The sequence below is a fragment of the Prionailurus bengalensis genome, chromosome A1 (assembly GCF_016509475.1).
Source record: "Prionailurus bengalensis isolate Pbe53 chromosome A1, Fcat_Pben_1.1_paternal_pri, whole genome shotgun sequence".
Taxonomy (NCBI): Eukaryota; Metazoa; Chordata; class Mammalia; order Carnivora; family Felidae; genus Prionailurus; species Prionailurus bengalensis.
The window spans coordinates 82751859-82771582 of record NC_057343.1 but is presented as its reverse complement, the minus strand read 5'-3'; the positions used below and the strand labels follow the sequence as shown (position 1 = coordinate 82771582).

General features: G+C 51.7%; 2 protein-coding genes across 7 annotated transcripts in view; one reads left to right on the top strand and one right to left on the bottom strand.

Moving 5' to 3' along the window:
* The first annotated feature begins 7551 nt into the window (after positions 1-7551).
* Positions 7552-14054, top strand: ATP4B (ATPase H+/K+ transporting subunit beta). The gene is made up of 7 exons (XM_043583576.1): positions 7552-7692; positions 8389-8517; positions 10319-10432; positions 10544-10743; positions 11618-11674; positions 12920-13018; positions 13571-14054. Exons 1-7 carry the CDS (start codon positions 7581-7583, stop codon positions 13730-13732), a joined length of 873 nt encoding a protein of 290 aa, XP_043439511.1. The 5' UTR covers positions 7552-7580; the 3' UTR covers positions 13733-14054.
* An 805-nt stretch (positions 14055-14859) lies between these two features.
* TFDP1 (transcription factor Dp-1) overlaps positions 14860-19724 on the bottom strand; it is a 40389-nt gene continuing 35524 nt past the window's right edge. For 3 of the 6 annotated variants that reach the window (XM_043583562.1, XM_043583553.1, XM_043583547.1), the window contains exons 10-12: positions 19445-19611; positions 18696-18771; positions 14860-15973 (exon numbers count right to left, since the gene is read on the bottom strand). In XM_043583562.1, coding sequence (XP_043439497.1) covers positions 15826-15973; positions 18696-18771; positions 19445-19611 — 391 coding nt within the window. In that variant the 3' untranslated portion in view covers positions 14860-15825. Of the gene's footprint in view, positions 15974-18695; positions 18772-19444; positions 19651-19724 lie in introns of all 6 variants that reach the window. The other 3 variants (XM_043583517.1, XM_043583528.1, XM_043583537.1) reach the window with 1 other exon arrangement.

Sequence of the window (19724 nt, the reverse complement as noted above, 5' to 3'; positions counted from 1 at the left end):
CAAATCCCAGCCCGGGGTCACAGAGCAGGTGCCAGAAAAAGACAATCCCCTAAGCGGCTTCCAATCGGATTAGACGGCCCGTCCTCGGGGCTCCCTCCTCCTGAGGGCCTGACAGAAAGGACAAACCCGGGCCCCGTTGCATCTGGCTGAAGCTGCCCTCAGCCTAGGCAGGCGGGGACACGTTTGTTTTCTCTAGACGACAGGAGACCAAACAGAAGGCAGAGGGGCCCAGGAGAAACCCTGATTTAGTAAAGATGGCTGGTGGTTTTCCCACTATATTTCATTTTTGTCTTAAAAAAAAAAGCAAGTGGGAAGAAAAACAGGTGATCATAGAAATTCACGTAGAAAAGGCAGTGAGAGCTCACAGGAGAACAGCCTCCTGGAGTGTCCATGGTTCCCTGCTGGCAGGGCAACTGTGGCTGTGTGGGGACCGGGCCTGACACGGACAGAAGCCTGCCCCCAGGTCACCTGCCAGCTCTGAGACCTAAGGTAACCCCGGCACCTGCCCAGGGATCAGCTCCACATCTGCTCCCTCCCCTCTCCTGGGCTGTGCCAGCAAAGCAGAATGCCTGTAGAAGCTTCAGGTGAGGTGAGGACCGAAGCAGGAGACCCCAGCTACACCCAGGGCTGAGGCCCCACACAGAAACAGGAGTGAGAGAGGGGTGCAGAGGCCAGCAGCACACCTGGGGGATCCTGGGGCACATACCTGGGGGACATCTGGGACACACCTAGAGATATACCTGGGGGGACACACCTGGGCCACATACCTAGGGGACGTCTGGAACACACCTGGAGGACACACCTGGGGGACACATCTGGGGGGCATCAGGACACACCTGGAGGTGTCCCACACACCTGGGACACACACCTGGGGGACACACGTAGGGGACCCTGGGGCACATACGTGGGGGACATCTGAGACATACCTTGAGGACACACCTGGGACACACTTGGGGCACACATCTGGGCACACACCTGGGGGACATGTGGGACACACCTAGGGGACACACCTGGGAGACGCAACTGGGGGGCATCTAGGGGACATCTGGTACACACCTGGAGGTGTCCCACACACCTCGGCACACCTGGGGCACACATCTAGAGGACACACCTGGGGAACACAGCTGGTACACACCTAGGGAACACACCTGGGGCACACACCTGGGGCACACACCTGGGGGACATCTGGGACACAACTGGAGGACACACCTGGGGGACACAGGGACCTCTAGGAGACACCTGGGGCACATCTGGGGATGCCAGGCCCAACAGAAGTGTCAGATTTGCAAAGGCATGGCCTTGTCTATCCAGTACACAACAGGTACTCAGTAAACGTGTGGGGAAGAAAAGGAACCAATTGGGGTTGGTTATAGTTTAAAGAGGGGAGGAAGTGAGGGGTTGCAGAAACAGGAATGCCTGAGCCCAGGGGCCAGGTTGCCCAGCCCACCCCTGTTCCTCCGGGGAGAAGAGGATGTTTGGGAGAGGGGTGTGGGTGAAAGGCAGGGGAGGCAGAAGTGAGGACTTGTGTATGAACAGAGTCCCCTGCCTTTAACCCCTCCCTGCCTACCCGGCAGGGTTCAAAGGACAGGGGTCACACTGCCTACCACACTTCCCAATCATGCCAGGCACACCAATCGCCTGGAGACCTTGCCAAAACAGACTCCGCTTCAGCGGCCTGGGGGGTGGGGGGCTGCGACTGTGCGCCTCTTCTAAGCTGCTCGGGGATGCAGTGGGCATGTCAGCGTGGTCCGCTCTGCTCCGGCACCCTCCTCTCCGTCACTGTACGTGAGACACAGAACAGATGATAGGCTTGGAACTGAGTAAACGGAGCCTCGACTTTATTCTTTTTCAAAAATATTTTTCAGGGGCGCCTGGGTGGCGCAGTCGGTTAAGCGGCCGACTTCAGCCAGGTCACGATCTCACGGACCATGAGTTCGAGCCCCGCGTCAGGCTCTGGGCTGATGGCTCAGAACCTGGAGCCTGTTTCCGATTCTGTGTCTCCCTCTCTCTCTGTCCCTCCCCCGTTCATGCTTTGTCTCTCTCTGTCCCAAAAATAAATAAACGTTGAAAAAACAAAAAAATATATATATTTTTCAAAAAACAATTTTTAAAACTAAGTATTCAAAACATGGAAGAAAATATTCCACTTCCTTTGCCTTTCTATAGAAGTCTTACAGTAGTCTTCTCTGTATCCACACAAAAAAATCTAGTTTGGACCTTGATAGGAATTAAACCTACATGTCAATCTGGGGAGAACTGACATCTTTACTACACTGAATCTTCCAACCTATGAATGTAATCTGTAACCTGTCTTCCCTCACCATCGTGAATATTTGAGCACACAAGTTCTGTACGTGTTGTATTGGATTAACACCTAAATATTCCTGTTTGTTTTGAGCAAATGTCAATCATAGTGTCATTTGGGACCCATGTGCTCATTGCTAGTAAATGAAACACAGTTGATTGGGGGGCGTTAACCTCGTAGACTTTGCCTTGCTGAACTCATGTATTCTAGATTTTTTGCAGAGTCTTTGGAATTTTCTACACATACAATCCTGTTGTCTGAAAATAAGGACCTTCATTTCTTCCTTTCTAGTCTGTTGCCTTTTCTTTTCTTGTTTATTCCACTAGCTGGAACGCCTGCCCAGCACAAGGCTGACACAGAGAAATGAGCGCAGAAGTCCATGCCTCATTATTGATCTTGGGGTAGACACCAGTCCTTCACCGCTAGAGAGGATGTTGGCTGTAGAGATTCTGTCAATGCTTTTAATGAAATTTTTGTCTATTCCTAGTCTGCTGAGAGTTTTTATCATAAATGAATGTTGAATTTTGTCAAGTGTTTTTTCTGCATCAGCTGGTATGATCACAGGATTTTTCTTCTTTGGCTTGTTAATGTGGGGTTTTACACTGATTGATTGTTTAATATCGAACCAGCTCCGCATCTCTAGAATATATCCCCCTTGGTCATGGTGTTTAATGCTTTTTATACATTGCTGGGTTCAATTTGTCAATAGTTGGTTAAGGAATTTTGTGTCTATATTTGTGAGGGATTTGGTCTGTAGTTGTTTTTGTTTCTTGAGCTGGCTTTGGTTTTGGTGAAGGGCATGCTGGTCTCATAAATCAGGTGGGGAAGTCCCCTTCTATTTTCCAAATGATACAGTACACAATTTGTGCTACTTCATTACCTGTTTGGTAGAATTCTCCAGTGAAACCATCAGGGCCTGAAGGGTTTTTTTGTTGTTGGAAGACCTTACATTATAAATTCAGTTTCCTTAATAGTTATAGGGCGATTCAAATTCTCTATTTCAAATGGGACAAGGTGTGTTTTTTGAGGAAGTGGCCAATTTCATCTAAGTTGTTGAGTTTACGTGCATAAAGTTGTGTGTGGCATTTCCTCTTTATGTCTGAAGGGTCTGTAGTAATATCTCATTTTATCCTTAATTTGGTTATTTATGTCTATTCTCTTGCTATAGATTTGTCAATTTTATTGACTTTTCAAAGAACTAGCTCTTTCACTGATTTTCCCTTTTGCTTTTAATTTCATTGATTTCTGATCTTAGCTTTTATTTCTTCCTTCTGCTTGCTTTCCCTGCCTCTTTTTCTAAATTTTCCAAGTGGAAACTGAGATTATTAATTTAAGACTCTCTCTCTTTTCTGATACATGCATTTGGAACTATAAATTCTTTTTTTTAAGTTTATTTATTTATTTTTGAGAGAGATAGAGACAGCTTGAGTGGGGGAGGGGCAGAGAGAAAGGAAGAGACTCTCCAGAAGGCTCTGTGCTGTCAGCATGGAGCTCAACATGGTGCTCGAACCCATGAAACCACGAGATCATGACCTGAGCTGAAAGCAAGAGTCAGATGCTTAACCGACTGAGACACCCAGGAGCCCCTAAATTCTCCTTTTAACACTGCATTAGCTGCATCCCACGAATTTTGATGTTCTATTTTTGTCTTCATCAGTCCTATGTTTTTTAAATTTCCCTCAAGACTTCCTTTTGACTTAGGAATTCTTTGAAATGTGATTTAGTTTTCACATGTTTGAGGATTCTCCTGTTATCTTTGTGTTATTTGTTTCTAGTTTGATTGTATCATGGTTGGAGGACACACTGCATGGTTTCAATTCTCTTAACTTTGTGGAGCTTTGTTTAATGGCTCAGGATATGCTCTATTCTGGTATATGTTCCAAGATCACTTAAAAAGAAAGTGTATTCTGTTGTGCTTGGGTGGGCTAGTCTACAAATGTCAATGGCATCCTCTTAATTGACAATGTTGTTGAATTCTTCTATATCCGTGCTGATTTTCTATTTAGCTATTCTATCAATTATCCAGAGAGAACTGTTGAAGCCAGTTTTATTAGTTTGCTTTGCACATTTTGCATCTCTCTTATTTGGCGCATACACATTTAGGATTGCTGTATCTTCTTGATGATTGACCCTTTATCATTATGTAATGTCTCCTGTAATTTTCTCTGCTCTGAAGTTATATGATATTAATATAACCACACCTTCATTTGATTAGTATTTATTTGCATGATGTATCTTTTTTCATCCTTTTGTGTTCAACCTGCCTATATCATTCTATTTGAGATAAGCTTCTATTAGCCTATATTTGGGTCTGTTTTTAAATCTACTCTGTCAGTCTCTGTTTTGTTTTGTTTTTGACTGATGTATTTATAGCATTTACATTTAATGTAATTGTTGATGAGGTCTGGCATTTTTCCTGTGGGTTACTTTGAAAAGTTTTTAGGATTCAATTTTGATTTATCTATAGTATTTTTACGTGTATCTCTTTATGCATATTTTTATTGGTTGCTGTTGGTATCATATGTACATAATTTATCACATTCTATTGCTGTCACTTTAGCAGTTCAAGTGAAGTACAGAAATATCACATCTCTTTATCCTTTCCTGTTTATAATTACCTTAATTATTTCATCTACATACACTTAGAACAATATCAGGCAATGTTATGGCTTTTGTTTCAACCATCAAACATAATTTAGAAAATTCAAGAAGAGGGGCTCAGATGGTTAAGCGTCTGACACTTGGTTTTAGCTCAGGTCATGATTTCACGGTTTGTGAGTTCAAGCCCCTCTTTGGGTTCTGTGCTGACAGTGCGGGGCTTGCTTGGGACTCTCTCTCTCCTTCTCTCTCTGCCCCTCTCCCACTCAAGCATGCATATGCTCTCTCTCAAAATGAATAAATTATTAAAAAAGAGAAAAGGAAATTCAATAAGAAAAGGAGAGCTTATAGTATTTGCCCATGTTTCGCTTACCATGTTATTTCATCCTTCCTAATGCTCCCATATTCTTTCAACACCGTCTTTCTGTTTTGAGAACTTCCTTTAGCCATACTTTTAGGATAAGTCTGCTGCTGACAAATTATCTTCCTTTCCTTTTCCTTCATTTGAGAATGTTGGGGCCCCTTCTTCCCTGCTATTTGTGCTGGGTTCAGGATCTGGGTAACAGATCTCTTCTTTCAGCATCTAAATATATTTTGCAGCTTCCTTCTGACTCTGCTTTCTGAAGAGTAATCTTCTGTAATTCAAATGTTTTTTCTCTGGCTGCTTTCTTGATTTTTGTGTGTGTATGTTTTCAATTTTCAGAAGTTTAATCATGATGCACTGTGGATCTGGGGAGTTACCCTATTCGGATTTCACTTGGCTTTGTGAACACACAGGTTTATATCTTTTGCTGTGTTTGGGAGTTTTCAGCCCTGTCCTCTTTCTTCTCTCCTTCCAGAACTCTGATGGCACAGATGTTACATCTCCATTAGTCCCCAGGTCCCTGAGGCACTGAACATCTTTTTCCTCCTGTTCAGATCACGTAATTTCTATTATTTTTTCTTCCATGTCACTGATTTCTTTCCTCTGTCCCCTCCTTTATGCAGCTGAATCCATTCATTGAGCTTTTTATGTTCATTATTGTATTTTTTATATTTCCATTGGTTCTTCTTTGTATCTTCTGTTTCTTTCCTTAAACTTTCTTTTTGTTGAGACTATTTTTTTCTTTGTTTCACAGGTTTATGATCGCTCCCTCAAGCATTTTATACATTGTATACATTGTATACAGTGATACAACTGCCTTAAAATCTCTGATTCCAACAGCCTTATCACTTTGATATTGGCACCCTTTGATTGCCTTGTTTTAATTCATTTTGAAATCTTCCTGGTTCTTGACTAAAATACATGATTATCAGTTGAAACCTGGACATTTTCCTATCATTTAATCCTTCAGTTTTAGCTGGCTTTTTTTTTTATTCCACCCCAGCAGCAGAAGGGGGTGGGCCCCACCTCTTTTCTGCCAGGTGGGGGAGAAGTCTGGGCTCCCCACATCGTCTGGAGCCCGCTCTTTGTGGGGCATCTGTCGCATGTTCTCAGAGCATGCTGTGTGGGAGCCTCCCTTCCCTGCCTCTCCTCCCCGCAGGCACACATCCGGAGGGCACTGTGATCATGTGTGTGCAGTTCAGCCCACACTTTCTCACATCTGGGACTCCAGAGACTAAATGTGGATGGTTTCTTTCAACGACTTCTGGAAAGGATTCACTTCTTGCTCATTTCAAGGACATGTCTATACTTCCCAGGTGAGGGTGGCATTTATTCTGTGGGGACGGTCGCTTCTCTGTCTTCAGGTCCCGGCAGCTGGGGTCCCAGGCCCATGGGCCGTGGGCAATTAGCAACCTAACGTCACTGTGTCTTACTGACCTGAAATCCCCAAGTTGTGAATGAGAACAGCGTACGAAAGACACACAGATTTGGTCCATTAAAAAATTATGAGTCCAAGCTAAAATGGTGCTACTCCATCTGAATCTTTGGGGGCTCATTTTGCTAACAAACGAAATCATGTTAAAATAAGTCAGAACAACTGAAAAGAGCACTTTTCATTATTCTTCTTCCAAATGAAATGGTCAAATTTGGCCACAAATGTCCCCTCAGAGGGAAAACCTAGAGGGGACAGCAAATGAAATCCTAGGTCCTTGGGTACAATACCTGTTATCTTAATCAGGCTTTGACTTGGATATTTGTGAAAAGTCTTCTATGGTACATTTGTCTCATGGCAGCGGTAGGTACCCCGGTGAGCAGATGTCACGGCCCCAGCTACATAAACCGCCAAGGTCTCCTGCCTCTGGTCCTGCGTCAGGGTGTTCAGGGGGCCTGCAGCCCTCTGGGCGGTCAGGCCGCCTTGGCAGGTCAGCTCACTCAGAAACTCGGCCCTGGGACAGGCGGCAAGAATCTATGGCCCGGTAATTCCAACGTGCTGTCAGCCCATGCATGCCCCGGACATCACCGGGGTCCTAAAGCCACAGGCACAGTACACCAGGAGCCCCCGCTGGGTCAGAATCTGCATTTCAACAAGGTGCCAGGGGCCAGAGCAGACAAGGACTCGGCCAAGGGCATCCGGAGAGGAGGGGTGGCGAGGTGAGGAGGCATCTGATAGCCACTGTGTTTGGATAGCAAGGCGTGATCACGCCCTGGTTCTTTCCCCCGAGACTTGACCTTCAGGGGAGGAGACTATAAAACCCACAGGCCACCTTTCTCCCCTCAGGCCAGGTGTGGGGAGCTCCCTGATCCGCAGGGGCGATGGCGGCGCTGCAGGAGAAGAAGTCATGCAGCCAGCGGATGGAGGAGTTTCAGCGCTACTGCTGGAACCCGGACACCGGGCAGATGCTGGGCCGGACGCTGTCGCGGTGGGGTGTGTGCCCACGGGGACGGAGACATGGTGGGGTGGGGGGTGTGCCCGCAGGGATGGGGACGTGGTGGGGTGGGGGGTGTGCCTGCGGGGATGGGGACGCTGTGCCGCCCAGGCACCCAGGACCCAGGAGGCTGCCTGTCTCCAACCAGATAACCCAAAGGCCCATTTTGGCTCCAACGCCCCCCTGACAAAGTGGGATCATCTGAGAGCTGGCCGCAAAGGTTCAGCCACAGACTTGAGAACAGCATTTTTAAAGCTATGCTCCTAAAACTTAACGATTTTTATTTTTTTATTTAAAAAACTTTTTTTCATTTTTATTTATTTATTCTGAGAGTGAGACATAGCACAAGTGGGGAGGGGCAGAGAGAGGGAGACACAGAATCCGAACAGGCTCTGGGCTCTGAGCTGCCAGCACAGAGCTTGACGGACAGTTCGAACCCATGAACCGTGAGATCATGACCTGAGATGAAACTAAGCCAGATGCTTAACTGACTGAGCCACCCAAGCGCCCCAAAGTTATGATTTTTAAAGACTGTTAAGGGGTACGGAGCACCTCTTGGGTGAGGAGAACGTTCTAGAACCTGACAGACGTGATGGTTGCACAGCACTGTGTGTGAATGCACTGTGAACACCACTGCCTTGTGCACTGAGGTGGTTAAACCTGCAGCTTTACACTGCACACCCCCTTTCCTGCAGTATGGATCAGCCTCTACTACGTGGCCTTCTACGTGGTGATGACCGCAATCTTTGCTCTGTGCATTTACACACTCATGTGCACAATCGACCCGTACACACCTGACTACCAAGACCAGCTAAAGTCACCAGGTAAGGGGGGCTCATGCCCGGACCCCAGGACCCAGTGCGTCAGGCCACATGCAGTCCGGGAGCCCTGGGCTCAGAACACAGACCCTCAGGAACAAAGCCCAGAGAGGCAATCAGGAGGGGCCACTCATGCCAGGGCCCAGGGCTCTGAGGGGGACACCCTCCCATCCCCGCTGGGGCCTCAGGGCTCAGAAGGGGGACACCCTCCTACCAGGGCCCCAGGACTCTAAAGGGGACACCCTCCTGCCCCACCCTGGGCCCCAGGACTCTAAAGGGGCCCCCCCAGGCATGGATAGCCCCTCAGCTTCTTTTGAGGACAGTGGCTCCAGGTTATGGTCAGACTTTGGCTGTCGTTTTAATTGTTAAAACAGATTTGTTACAGGGACCATGTTCATATCGCTCACTTTAGATGCCGACAAAGGTGCACAGGGCCCGTCTGGGAGAAGGCACCGAGCAGGGAGGCTGGGGCCAGAGGAAAGGGCTTGGTGGGAGGAAAGGGCTTTTGTCTTGCACTGGACGCACGTCTGCACCGAGGCCTCTCCTGTTACCACGTCCACAAACACGAGCTCGGTTCAGAACACACTGTTCTCTAAGAGCAGCTGGTCTGCCGTCCCGTGTGGGGAAGGACGCTTGGAACGAAGGCCGAGCCCGGTGTCCGGAGTCACCTCTGGACCTAGCCCAGCTGCCTGCACAGACCAAACGAGAAAGGGCAGGGGGAGAAAGGGGAAGAAGAAGCGAAGGAGGAAAACGCACTTTCCAGCACAACTATGGAGACGCTCACCACTCGTGGGTGGCGTCCCTACACTTCCCACGGAAGCAATAGCCCGAGAAATGCCCAGCGGCCACACCGCTTCCTGTGGGAGGAAAGGAAAACCCAGCAGTGAGAGCCAGGGGGCGTGTGTTCCCCCAGGCAGGCCCCTCCACCCCAGGGGTCTTCGGGAAATCCCTTCACCCGGCATCACAACACCACAGTGCTCTACTGGGCATTGTTTTTAGAGCCAGGCAACAGGTAAGCTCACGGTGGCCGCAGAACAGAGCATGATGCGTGGCACACGTGCTTCGCCCGGAGCCCGGGGGGTGGGGGGGAGCAGCCACAACTGACACGCACGAACAGGCTGAGAGCGCCAGCAGAGAGGACCCTGTGCGGTGTGCCCACGCTCCCCTGGGTCAGATCCTCGCCAGGGTTTGACCTGAATCTGCACACAGACGTTGCGCCCACAGCATCCACGAAAGGACAGAACACCGGCTGACGTATCTAAAAAGTCTTCACGTCAAAGGGGCCAGCTTCGTTCACACAGGGAAACAGCACGTGGTATCTGTGGACAGTTCGATGATGACACACTTACAACAGCATCGGGACACGGAAGGAGGAGAGTGGAATCTGGGTGGTGGGACCCCATTTATCCAATTTATGGCACACACAGGGTCGCGTGTCTGACGCTCACAGAAGTGAGGACGCCCAGCACACAGGCAACCACTGCCACTCCCTACACGTGTGCATCCTTTTTGTACAATTAACATGTTGTCAATTGCTTTTAATCAAAACCAGTGAAGATTTTTCAAATGTGTATTCAAATACAACTCCGCCTAGCGTGGTTCCGACGAGTCAGGCAGGGCCCCTGTGGAGCCACTGTTGCGGAGGACACGCAGACACTGTCCCCTCGCACGGGGGCCCCTGAGGACTGCAGCAACCCATGCTTGGCCACCAGGCCAGACAGCGGTGTGTGGGAGTCTGCAGCACGTGGCTGGGTGTGACCAACACCTTGGGGGGAACTGAGTCACACGCGTCCTGCTCTCTTCCCAGGGGTGACCTTGAGGCCAGATGTCTACGGGGACAAGGGCCTGGACATTTCCTACAATGTTTCCGACAACAGGACCTGGGTGGACCTCGTGCACACCCTCCACACCTTCCTGGCAGGTGAAGTTTAACAAGCTTCCAGCCTCTGCTTTTCCCGCTTCCAAGACAATTTCGTGGAGGGGCCTGGGCTATGCCCCCCTCCAGCCAGCCCCAGTGCACGTGTCCCCGCAGGCTACTCGCCAGAGTCCCAGCAGGACAACATCAACTGCACCTCCAAGGAGTACTTCTTCCAGGAAAAGTTCACGGCCCCCAACCACACCAAGTTCTCCTGCAAGTTCACAGCAGACATGCTACAAAATTGCTCAGGGCTGGTGGACCCCAACTTCGGCTTCGCAGAAGGAAGGCCGTGCTTTGTGATTAAAATGAACAGGGTGAGTCCTGAGGGCCCCTGTGGAGACGGCCGTGGCATGGAGGCCGGGGGTCTGGCCCTCACGTGACCCACGTGCCCCTGTCCACGGTGGCGGGGCTGGGACGCGCACCGCTGCCCCCTCCCGCTCTGTTCCTATGCTCAGCGTACCCTGAGCTTCCCCCCCGATACAACCTGAAAACAGCTCACACAGCAGCAGCACCTCGACACTGGGCAGCAGAGTCCAGCTCGTGTGCACAACAGCTCGACAGCAGCCGGGCCACATACAGGTGCTGGGTGGGCACCCGGACACAATCCAGAGCAGAGGTTTTCAATATGGGCCAGGGACCCTCTGCCAGGCATGAGGGAGGCTGGACAGGCCAGTGTGAGAGCCACAGGAGAGCACAGCCCATGCAGCCTCGGTGCAGGGGACGGGAACATCCCACCAGAGGCTGACGACAGCAGAAGGGCCAGGGGTGTCTGCTCCATACTGGGCGACAGGTGCGGTCTCGGGACTCCCCACACCTGCCGAGTGCTATTTATCTCCCTTCCCGAGAGACGGGGAGGCCACGAGTGTGTGCCCTGCACACGCTCCTGGGTCCCTGCTGGGTCTCGTCACCGCCTGGCAGGGGAAGGGCATGCAGGGAGGGCAGTACTGCCCTGGGCACCAGGCACAAGAAGGTACATCTGAAGGCCGAGACCCTAGGAGGCTGAAAGAGCATGACGTGAGAGCAGCACAGGTGAGCTGCGGGCGGCGGGGGCAGCTGTCGCGCCCGCTCCAGGGCCCCACGGAGCACCAGGGAGTGGCTCTGCGGGCGGTGACAACGGAGCCCCAGGCTGGACAGGCCCTTCACACACACAGCCGGCAGGAGAGCTACAAGGATGCCCTTCCCTTCCAGATCGTCAAGTTCCTCCCCAGCAACAGCACGGCGCCCAGGGTGGACTGCGCCTTCCTGGTGAGTGCGCAGCCGTGGCGGTGGAGCCACTTCTCCCCAAGCTCCTCTCAGCCGCCAGCCCAACCGTCCGGATCCACAGTCGCACCAACCGTCACAAACCATACTTAGAGCAGCTTCATTAAGGGCACAAAAACCGAGTAAGAAAAACAGTGTATCGTTGTTACTGTTCTGCTTCCAGAAGCGTCTGGAACAGTACGTTACTAACACGCTTCAAAGTATTTGGTGGCAGTTTAGAAAAAACCGAGGTACCTTTTCACAGTTTTTTTCTCTTATTTACTTACACGTATGCCAGGTGACCAACAGCCATGGATGTTTAACAGCATACATGTTCGGGCTCCTAAGAGTTGGCATGAATTCACTCCAGTTTTTCTAAAAACCAGCTTTTTAAAAATTTTTTCATTTACCTATTTTGAGAGAGAGAAAGAGAGAGAGAGAGAGAGAGGGCGAGCACGCACACAGGGGAGGGGCAGAGAGAGAGGGAGAATCCCAAGCAGGCTCCACACTGTCAGCACAGAGCCCGAAGCAGGGTTCCATGTCACAAACTATGAGACCACGACCTGAGCCAAAATCAAGAGTCAGACGCTTAACTGGCTGAGCCCCCCCCTCCCCGCCTCCCGCTGCAAAACCAGTTTTCAAGCACAAAAAACAGACTGCTTCCGTTCATCATTATTTTCTAAAGCTTGTTTCCCTGGCGGCTGCGACAGGAGGCTCCCTTAGGGCAGCGCCTACCTCCAGGGCCTGTCTCTTGTGGTCGAGTCCCTGGCTCGCTCTGGGCCCTCCTGTAGTCACTCGACCACACATGTAGGCCAACCTGAGCTTTAACAGACACCAAAGTGTTCTCCATCTGTGTTCTGACGAAATCCAGCCACCCGCCAGGCAGTTCGCAGACCCTGACAATGACGAGAAACGAGAAAGCAGTGCTTACCCCAGACTGTCACGCAAACTTTTGGCCAGTTTTGGCAAAACCGGCCCACCCAGCCTCTCGGCTTTCACTCCTGTATACGGACAGACCAGCACATTCTTCACTCTGATAGGTCACCAAAGTGACCTTAGTTTGGCAAACTAATAGGTTATGTGCCCAATGGGATCTCAGTATTGATCCTAAAGACCAGATCTGGTCTCTGGTAACTGCACACGAACTGTTTGCGTGCACACACACACAGACAACCAGGCAGGACACACACAAGCTGCACGCACATGTACCCAGCTCCTGCCTCACCCAGGCGGTGGCCTCTCTGTCCCCAGGACCAGCAAAAGGACGCCCAGCCCCTGCAGGTGGAGTACTTCCCACCCAACGGCACCTTCAGCCTCCACTACTTCCCTTACTACGGGAGCAAAGCACAGGTAGGCCTGCCACCAGCCGCAGAACCGTCTCAAAGTTAGCAACATGCTTGGCGTGAGGACAGCCATCAACATTCACCTGCACCGCAAACCAGGCTGCCTCAGCCCATCCTGACCACACAGCTCTCTGGGCACTTCCCAAACCCACCGCCCGTAACTACCGGAAAGCACAAGGCTCTCACACAAAACATAAATATCAAACCTAATTCTTCTACCTTCCGAGCACTTCCCAAATCCTGTTGGGACACCACATAGCCATTTTGAAGCACTTCCTCCAAGTCTCTTAATTTTTCCTGTTCTATTTTTAAACTAATTTTCATCAAGTACAATTTGAGGCCAACTTTGTCACTGGTGCTGTCTCACCCCCCAGACCGACTCTCCTCGTTCCTACATGGAGAGAGACCCCTCTGTCCCTGTGAGTTCTGGCACACAGCAGAGCGTGTGAGGGCAGCCATGCTCAGATAGGGCAGGCGGGCACCGCCTCCAAGCAGCCCGCCCGGATGTCTGCCACAGTTTCTAACTCTCGCTTCCTCCCGTCTTCCCACATCGTTCCAGCCCCACTACAGCAACCCTCTGGTCGCTGTAAAACTTCTCAACGTCCCCAGAAACAAGGAGGTCCTCATCGTGTGCAAGATCCTGGCCGATCATGTAACATTTGACAACCCCCACGATCCCTACGAGGGGAAGGTGGAGTTCAAGCTCAAAATCCAGCAGTAGAGAACAGGGTGCCTGGCCGCCAAGCACTGGAAGCAGCCCAGAGCCGCAGGCCGTGACCTGTAAACACTTAGCACTGGAGTCGACGGCTTCTCGCTAAGTCTTCTCTGCTCCTTGACACAGAATTCATAGTGAGGATCAAAATGCTGGGCCAACACGGTGACCCCGAGGCAGTGGTTACCCACTAACGAGACCCAGATACTCGCCCCAGGCGAACTTCTCTCTCCTTACTGTGCCTCAGCTTCCCTGACCTCTGCGATCTCCTGGGACCCACGTCAGCAAGAAACACGCCTCACGAGGACGGACGATCGGAAGGCTTGCTTTTAAAGACACAATTCCTACCCTGTACAAATAAAGCACATTAAAGTCACACTTTGCTCTACATACAACAGTCACGTCTTTCCTGATAAGGGGAAAAATAACAAAAAAGTCACTTTTTCTTTAAGAACCCTCTTCTTAAAGTTTCAATCCCAAGTCAGGGAAATCAGACTACGCTGGGGAGCCAGAGCTCTGGCTGGTAAGGAGGGGTGGTGAGCGGGTGGCGGGTGGGGCAGAGCAAACCCCAGAGGGAGTCAGGGCGCTGCGGTCGCCAAGGGTCACGCCTCCGCCTCTGCCAGCTGCTCTAGAAAAACCTGGAGCATTGTGGCCAAACAAGCCCCCTGTCCCAGAGCAACCCCGCCTCCCACCCTAGTATCGCATGCGGCCTGGTGTCTTACTCCCATGCAAGTACCCCACACGTTGTCTGGGGGTCCCGCCCACACACAGCAGGCAAAGGGCGCCAGAACTCAGTGGCCCCCTGGCCCTCAGGGCAGTTGAGGGAAGTCATGACCGGCCAGAGCAGGCAGGTGGCCACATCCACCCACGGGACTGTGGGCTCCCTTGCAAGGCCTGTGGCTTCAAAACACTGGTGGGTTTTCTCAGCTGGTTCAAGTTAAGATGGTGAACTGTCCTTTCTTCTCTGACGATCTTATTCCTTCTGAGACTCAATAGTCCAGAACCTGTCCCAGCTCTGAGGATACAGGAGAAGGATGAGGGGCGCTCTGTGCGCGGCCCGGTGACTGTCCTCGCTCAGCGAGAAGACACACACTGCAGCTTCCGCACAATAATCGTGAATTAGAGGAACACGGAGCTGGTTTAAAATGCCCATGCGCGTTTTATTAATAAAAACTAACAGTGCCGAGTTAAACAAGTCAAACAATTAAAGTCTCTTTATATTCCATAAAATATTACAGAAAAGTTTATTTGTGTTTCAATAAAAAGACTATTGTTGTAGAACAGGCAGCTAACAGCAACTGTGCGGTTAATGGTTCTTTGTGAATAAATTTTAAAAGGGACTACTGCCTGTCCTGAAATTCCGTTTCTTTTTATAAAAAAAGAACTATTAAAAATGATTGACAAATTTTGAGTTAAAAAACTGTTAGAACATTCTCTATATTTAATGTCAACTTTATCGTAGATTATAGGAAGATGCTCACGAAACAAATACGACGTTTGTTTCCGTTTGCGTCTTTAGACGACAGACGTGTAGGTGTGTAAACAACTATATAGTAAAGTCTGCAGACGCTGCCTGTGAGAAATCAGGCAGGCCTCACCGCAAGCCGCACGCCGCTCCAAGCCCTCCAGTTTTCGTAGCTGCACCAGCACGGCAGTGAACTTTTACCAAACAAAACAAAAACAAATAAAGAACTTCGCAATTTGCTGCAACATAGAGGAAAAAAAAAATGAACGAACTTGATGGAGTCACACAGTCAATATAATTTAAGGGAAAATAAAGTCCTAATACAATTCGTGGCCCAAGGCTGAAGAGCAGGGCTCGGCCGGCACCGTCCGCGGCTGCCGGCGGGCTGTGGGAGGAGGCACACTCAGCAAGAACCAAGGGGCAAAGTGAACTCTGAGCTACAGACAGACAACGCAAACAAGATCCTGGACAGCGGAGAGAGGCCCTGCGTCGTGGCCGGCGCCCCAGCGCGCCCCAAGCCCCCGCAGAACGCAGCCCTCGCCCACTCTGGCGTCTCCTCGGGAGGGGCCAAGGAGGAACCCAGCCCACACCAAAAGCAGTCTCTCCCGATGCGGACTGTGAGGGCCGGCCGCGGGTGTCAGTCCTCCTCCTCATTCTCATTGAAGTCGTCGTCCTCCTCCTCGTCCTCCCCGACGTACGACACGGGGGTCTCCACCCGGGAGCCGCTGTACTGGGACCCGCTGGAGCTCGTGGCCAGCACGCCATCCGCACCATTGGTCAGGTCGCTATGGGAACGAGGAGACAAGGCGGTCAGCAGCACGCAGCCCGAGTGGGGCGCCCCCACGTCCACTCCCGCCGAGGTGGCACTTCACCCCAAGCCCCTCCTCAAGACACAGATCACCGCACACGAGGCAACGCCAGCAGGGCCACAATATCTGTCATGACATCACAAACCAAGCCCCGACAGGCTCAAACTGGAAACCACAGGTCCTTCTTCCAGGCCTTGTACTTGTGACCTCCTGGATCTCCAGGAGGGAGGGGACAACAGGTGAGGAAAAAGGGGCCCCAAAAAGGACATGGAGCCCTCCAAAGCAAGGCATTCCAGATGGCAGTGCACGGGGGTGCCCAGCGAGTTGTGTGTCCACGTGTTATGTGCATGGCTATGTATGTGTGTGCACATGTATGCACATGTGTGACTGTATGTGGTTGTATATGCATGTGCATAGTTGTGTGTGCACATTTATGCACGTATGTGGTTGTGCATGGTTGTATATGCACGTGTGTATGCATGCATGCGTGTGGTTGTGTGCACGTGTATACATATATGTGGTTGTATATGCACGTGTGTAGTCATGCGCACGTGTGGTCGCATGCGTGCATGTGTACTGCCATGCGATGGTATATACATGCACTTGTGTGTGCGTGCGTGTGTAAAGGACACCCCAGGCCCACACTCCACCACCACCACCACCATCACCCCCTGCCCTGTACCGTGCGGAGCCCTGGGAGCAGAGCTGTAACAGATGAGTCTCACACACTCTGCAAGCTGAACTTCCAGGAACAGCCCCCAGGACCCCACACGCTCTACCATTTCATGAAATGGCACTTTCTGAAGGCCACTGGGGTCAGCAGGGCAGGGAGCAGGGGCGCAGAGAGGTGGAGTCGCAGGGCTGGGTGCTGGAGGGAAGCAGGGCTGCTCAGACGTGCGTCTGGAACCCATCTATGTTGGCACTGGGCCCTGAGAGTCTCAGCAGGGGACACGTAATCATCTCTGGCTGTCACATGGGGTGTGAGGGGGGTGGTGACTATTGGCACCTGGGCCCAAGGGTGCCACCAAACACATCAACAAGGCACCGGGCAGCATGCAGGACAGTCATCTAGCCCCAAATGGCACCAGTGCCTCAGGCAATACCCTGGCCTAGAACAGAGAGATTTTAAAAACTGGGGTCCTGAGGAAACACCTCTGGGTTCAGGCGGCCCCTGGCACAGAGTGGGTCAGACACAAGGCAGCAGACACGGTCCTGGGGCCCCGAAAGGTGACTGCCCACACCCACTAAGAGGTGCACACACCCGTTTGACCTGCTCAGACACTTGTTGTCAAAAGTCACTGTGATTCCTTGGTATTTGGGTCTAGCAACAAGAAAAGTATCCTAAGAGACATTAGACACTAAAGGGATTCCAGCCTGCAACGCAGAGCTGCACAGAGATCCCCCAGATTCTGGCCAGTCACCTCCCGCAAGCATGCGGGACTCGGGTACCCCTCTGCCACCAGCCTAGAAGGACTGCAGCTGCCTTGAGAGCACAGGACGTGGGGGAAGAGCTGTGCAGGACACGCGTTTTAGGCAAGGAACGACTGCCGAGGGCGGCTCTGGTGGGCCAGCGTGGATGGCTCTGGTGGGCCAGCGTGGACGGGGCCCTGAGGGCACTGCCCCCACCTCTGCCCCAGGCCAGAGCTGGGGCACGGCGATGCTTTTCTCTAACGCGCAAGCAGACATGCCCCTTGCTAGTTAGGATTTGTTCGCACGGTGCGATGAGGACCATTCATCATTATGCTCTTTGACAAAGGAACCCCACAACTGGGAGACCCAGCCTCGCAAACATCAGAAAAGGCAAAAAATTTAGCCCTAAAGCTGCTTCAAACTGCAGCCTCTTTTCTAAGTGGGAACCACCCAACTGCCCAGCAAATTACTGCGCTTTTGTAAACGTCAGGCTGGTGTTTACGTTGGTTTTTCTTCTGAAATGGTAATGGCTTTGCTTCCCTCATGTAAAAGCTGATGTGAGTCTCTGAAACTTTAATCAGTAAAAACAATTTCACAAACATGAAAAGCTAAAAAATACCCAAATTCTGCCTCTTGCAATAACTGGTTATCAGCATCACACAGACTACTGCACACACGCACACACATGCACACACGCACATGCACACAGGCAGAGGGAGGGAGCTGACCTCCACCTAACCCTGACCGGGGCCAGACACCCCACCAAAGACTTCAGTGCAGGTGCCACAGAACCCAGGAGTTGCGTGATGGCCACAGAAAGCTACACTGTCCTTTATCAGATCAGATCCATCCCACTTGGTTGAACCTACAGACTGCTTGTCTACCTTATATTTTTAAAAAATCTAACATTTATCATTATGTAGGACTGACAGAAGGTAATATGGGTAACGTGTAACCTAATATACCGTGAAAGTTAATAAAACTCTGTTTTGTCAATACTTAGAGAAAAAATTATATTAATCTTTAAAAACCTAAGATAAAATACCCAGGAACAACATAATTCTGTTCCGTGGGACGGCTGGACCAAAGACTAACACCCAATGGTTTAAATAATAAAGTTCCTTTAGTGACACACAAAAACTACAGTAAATGGCAAATTGAAGAGAGCAGGGAACAAAATTCTGTGCACGTTGTGGCCCCAAGTGTGTTAAGAGGCAACAACAGGGCTGTGTTGTGAGCTGTGCCTGGCCTGCGTGTGGGGTCCTGCCCCGTCCAGAGCCGCGGTCACCTGGTAGAAAGCCTCGTGCCGTTGGAGGTGGACACCGATGTGACGAACACCCCTCCGATCGATCCCTGAGCCATCTCTGAGAAGAGAAGAAAACGCAGCAAAGGTCACAGGTGGAGGCTCGCGCTGCAACCAGGCGGCCACGGGCCAGACGGCCGGTCCCCCGAGCACCTTCCTCCCCAAGAGGGACCAACCGTGACTGCCGGCTTGAGTGGGTGTGCCAGAGTGTAGCCAGTGCCAGGGACTTGTCCAGGGCCCTGGGGGGCGGCAGGCGCCCGGCGGTCCAATCCAGCCCAGCACCTCTGGGGGACAGCCCCCGCCACAGCTCTTTCACCACAAAGCCCCTTCCCTCTGTGGCCACGGCCCTGGTGCTCAGCAGAGAAGTCCCCAGAAGGGAAGGCAGTGGGAGGACCAGGGCTCAGCTCACCAGGCACACAGCTCCTCGCCCCTGAGTCAGGAGGAGGCCACGCTGGGTCACCTGGCAGGGGGCACCGACGGCCCTCTGGGGGTCGGGGGGGCCGTCCTGCCTGCGAGACCTCCAGCCCCACCTCACTTGCACACAGAGGTGAAACCCTCACTTAGCACCTTCATCGTGTCAACTACACCGGCAAAGCCACAGCACGCCGCTGTGGCCTCCCCATGCCACGCTCCCCCTAACCCCACAGCCCCAGCCCTCCCGCCCAGGCCATCCCTGCTCTCGCCAGACGTCCCGGGCTAGGGTGGGGCCCCCGTGGCTCGCGGACATGACTGACCTGTCACGTAGGGCTCCAGTGCCTTGGGCACCAGGCTCCTCGCTGTCTTCAGGTCCTGGGCAGAGCAGGTGCCAGATTCCAGGCCGCAGGCCATTCCCATGCGCTTCAGCACCTCAACGTCGTCGTGGATCTCAAACGTGTTGTCAAAGTTGAACAGGTACTCGAACCTGGGGACAGTCACCCCCAGAAAGGGAGTCACCTGCCATCTTCAAGACAGGGAGGGGCAGGAGTGGCTCCAGTCCCCTCAGCGGGAACACCCCTCACCCCAACCTCACTTGGG

Coding starts and splice junctions, on each gene's coding strand:
- ATP4B (XM_043583576.1), top strand. CDS start 7,581: ATGGCGGCGCTGCAGGAGAAGAAGTCATGCAGCCAGCGGATGGAGGAG. Junction 7,693..8,388: donor CCGGACGCTGTCGCGGTGGG/GTGTGTGCCCAC, acceptor CCTTTCCTGCAG/TATGGATCAGCCTCTACTAC. Junction 10,433..10,543: donor CCTCCACACCTTCCTGGCAG/GTGAAGTTTAAC, acceptor GTGTCCCCGCAG/GCTACTCGCCAGAGTCCCAG.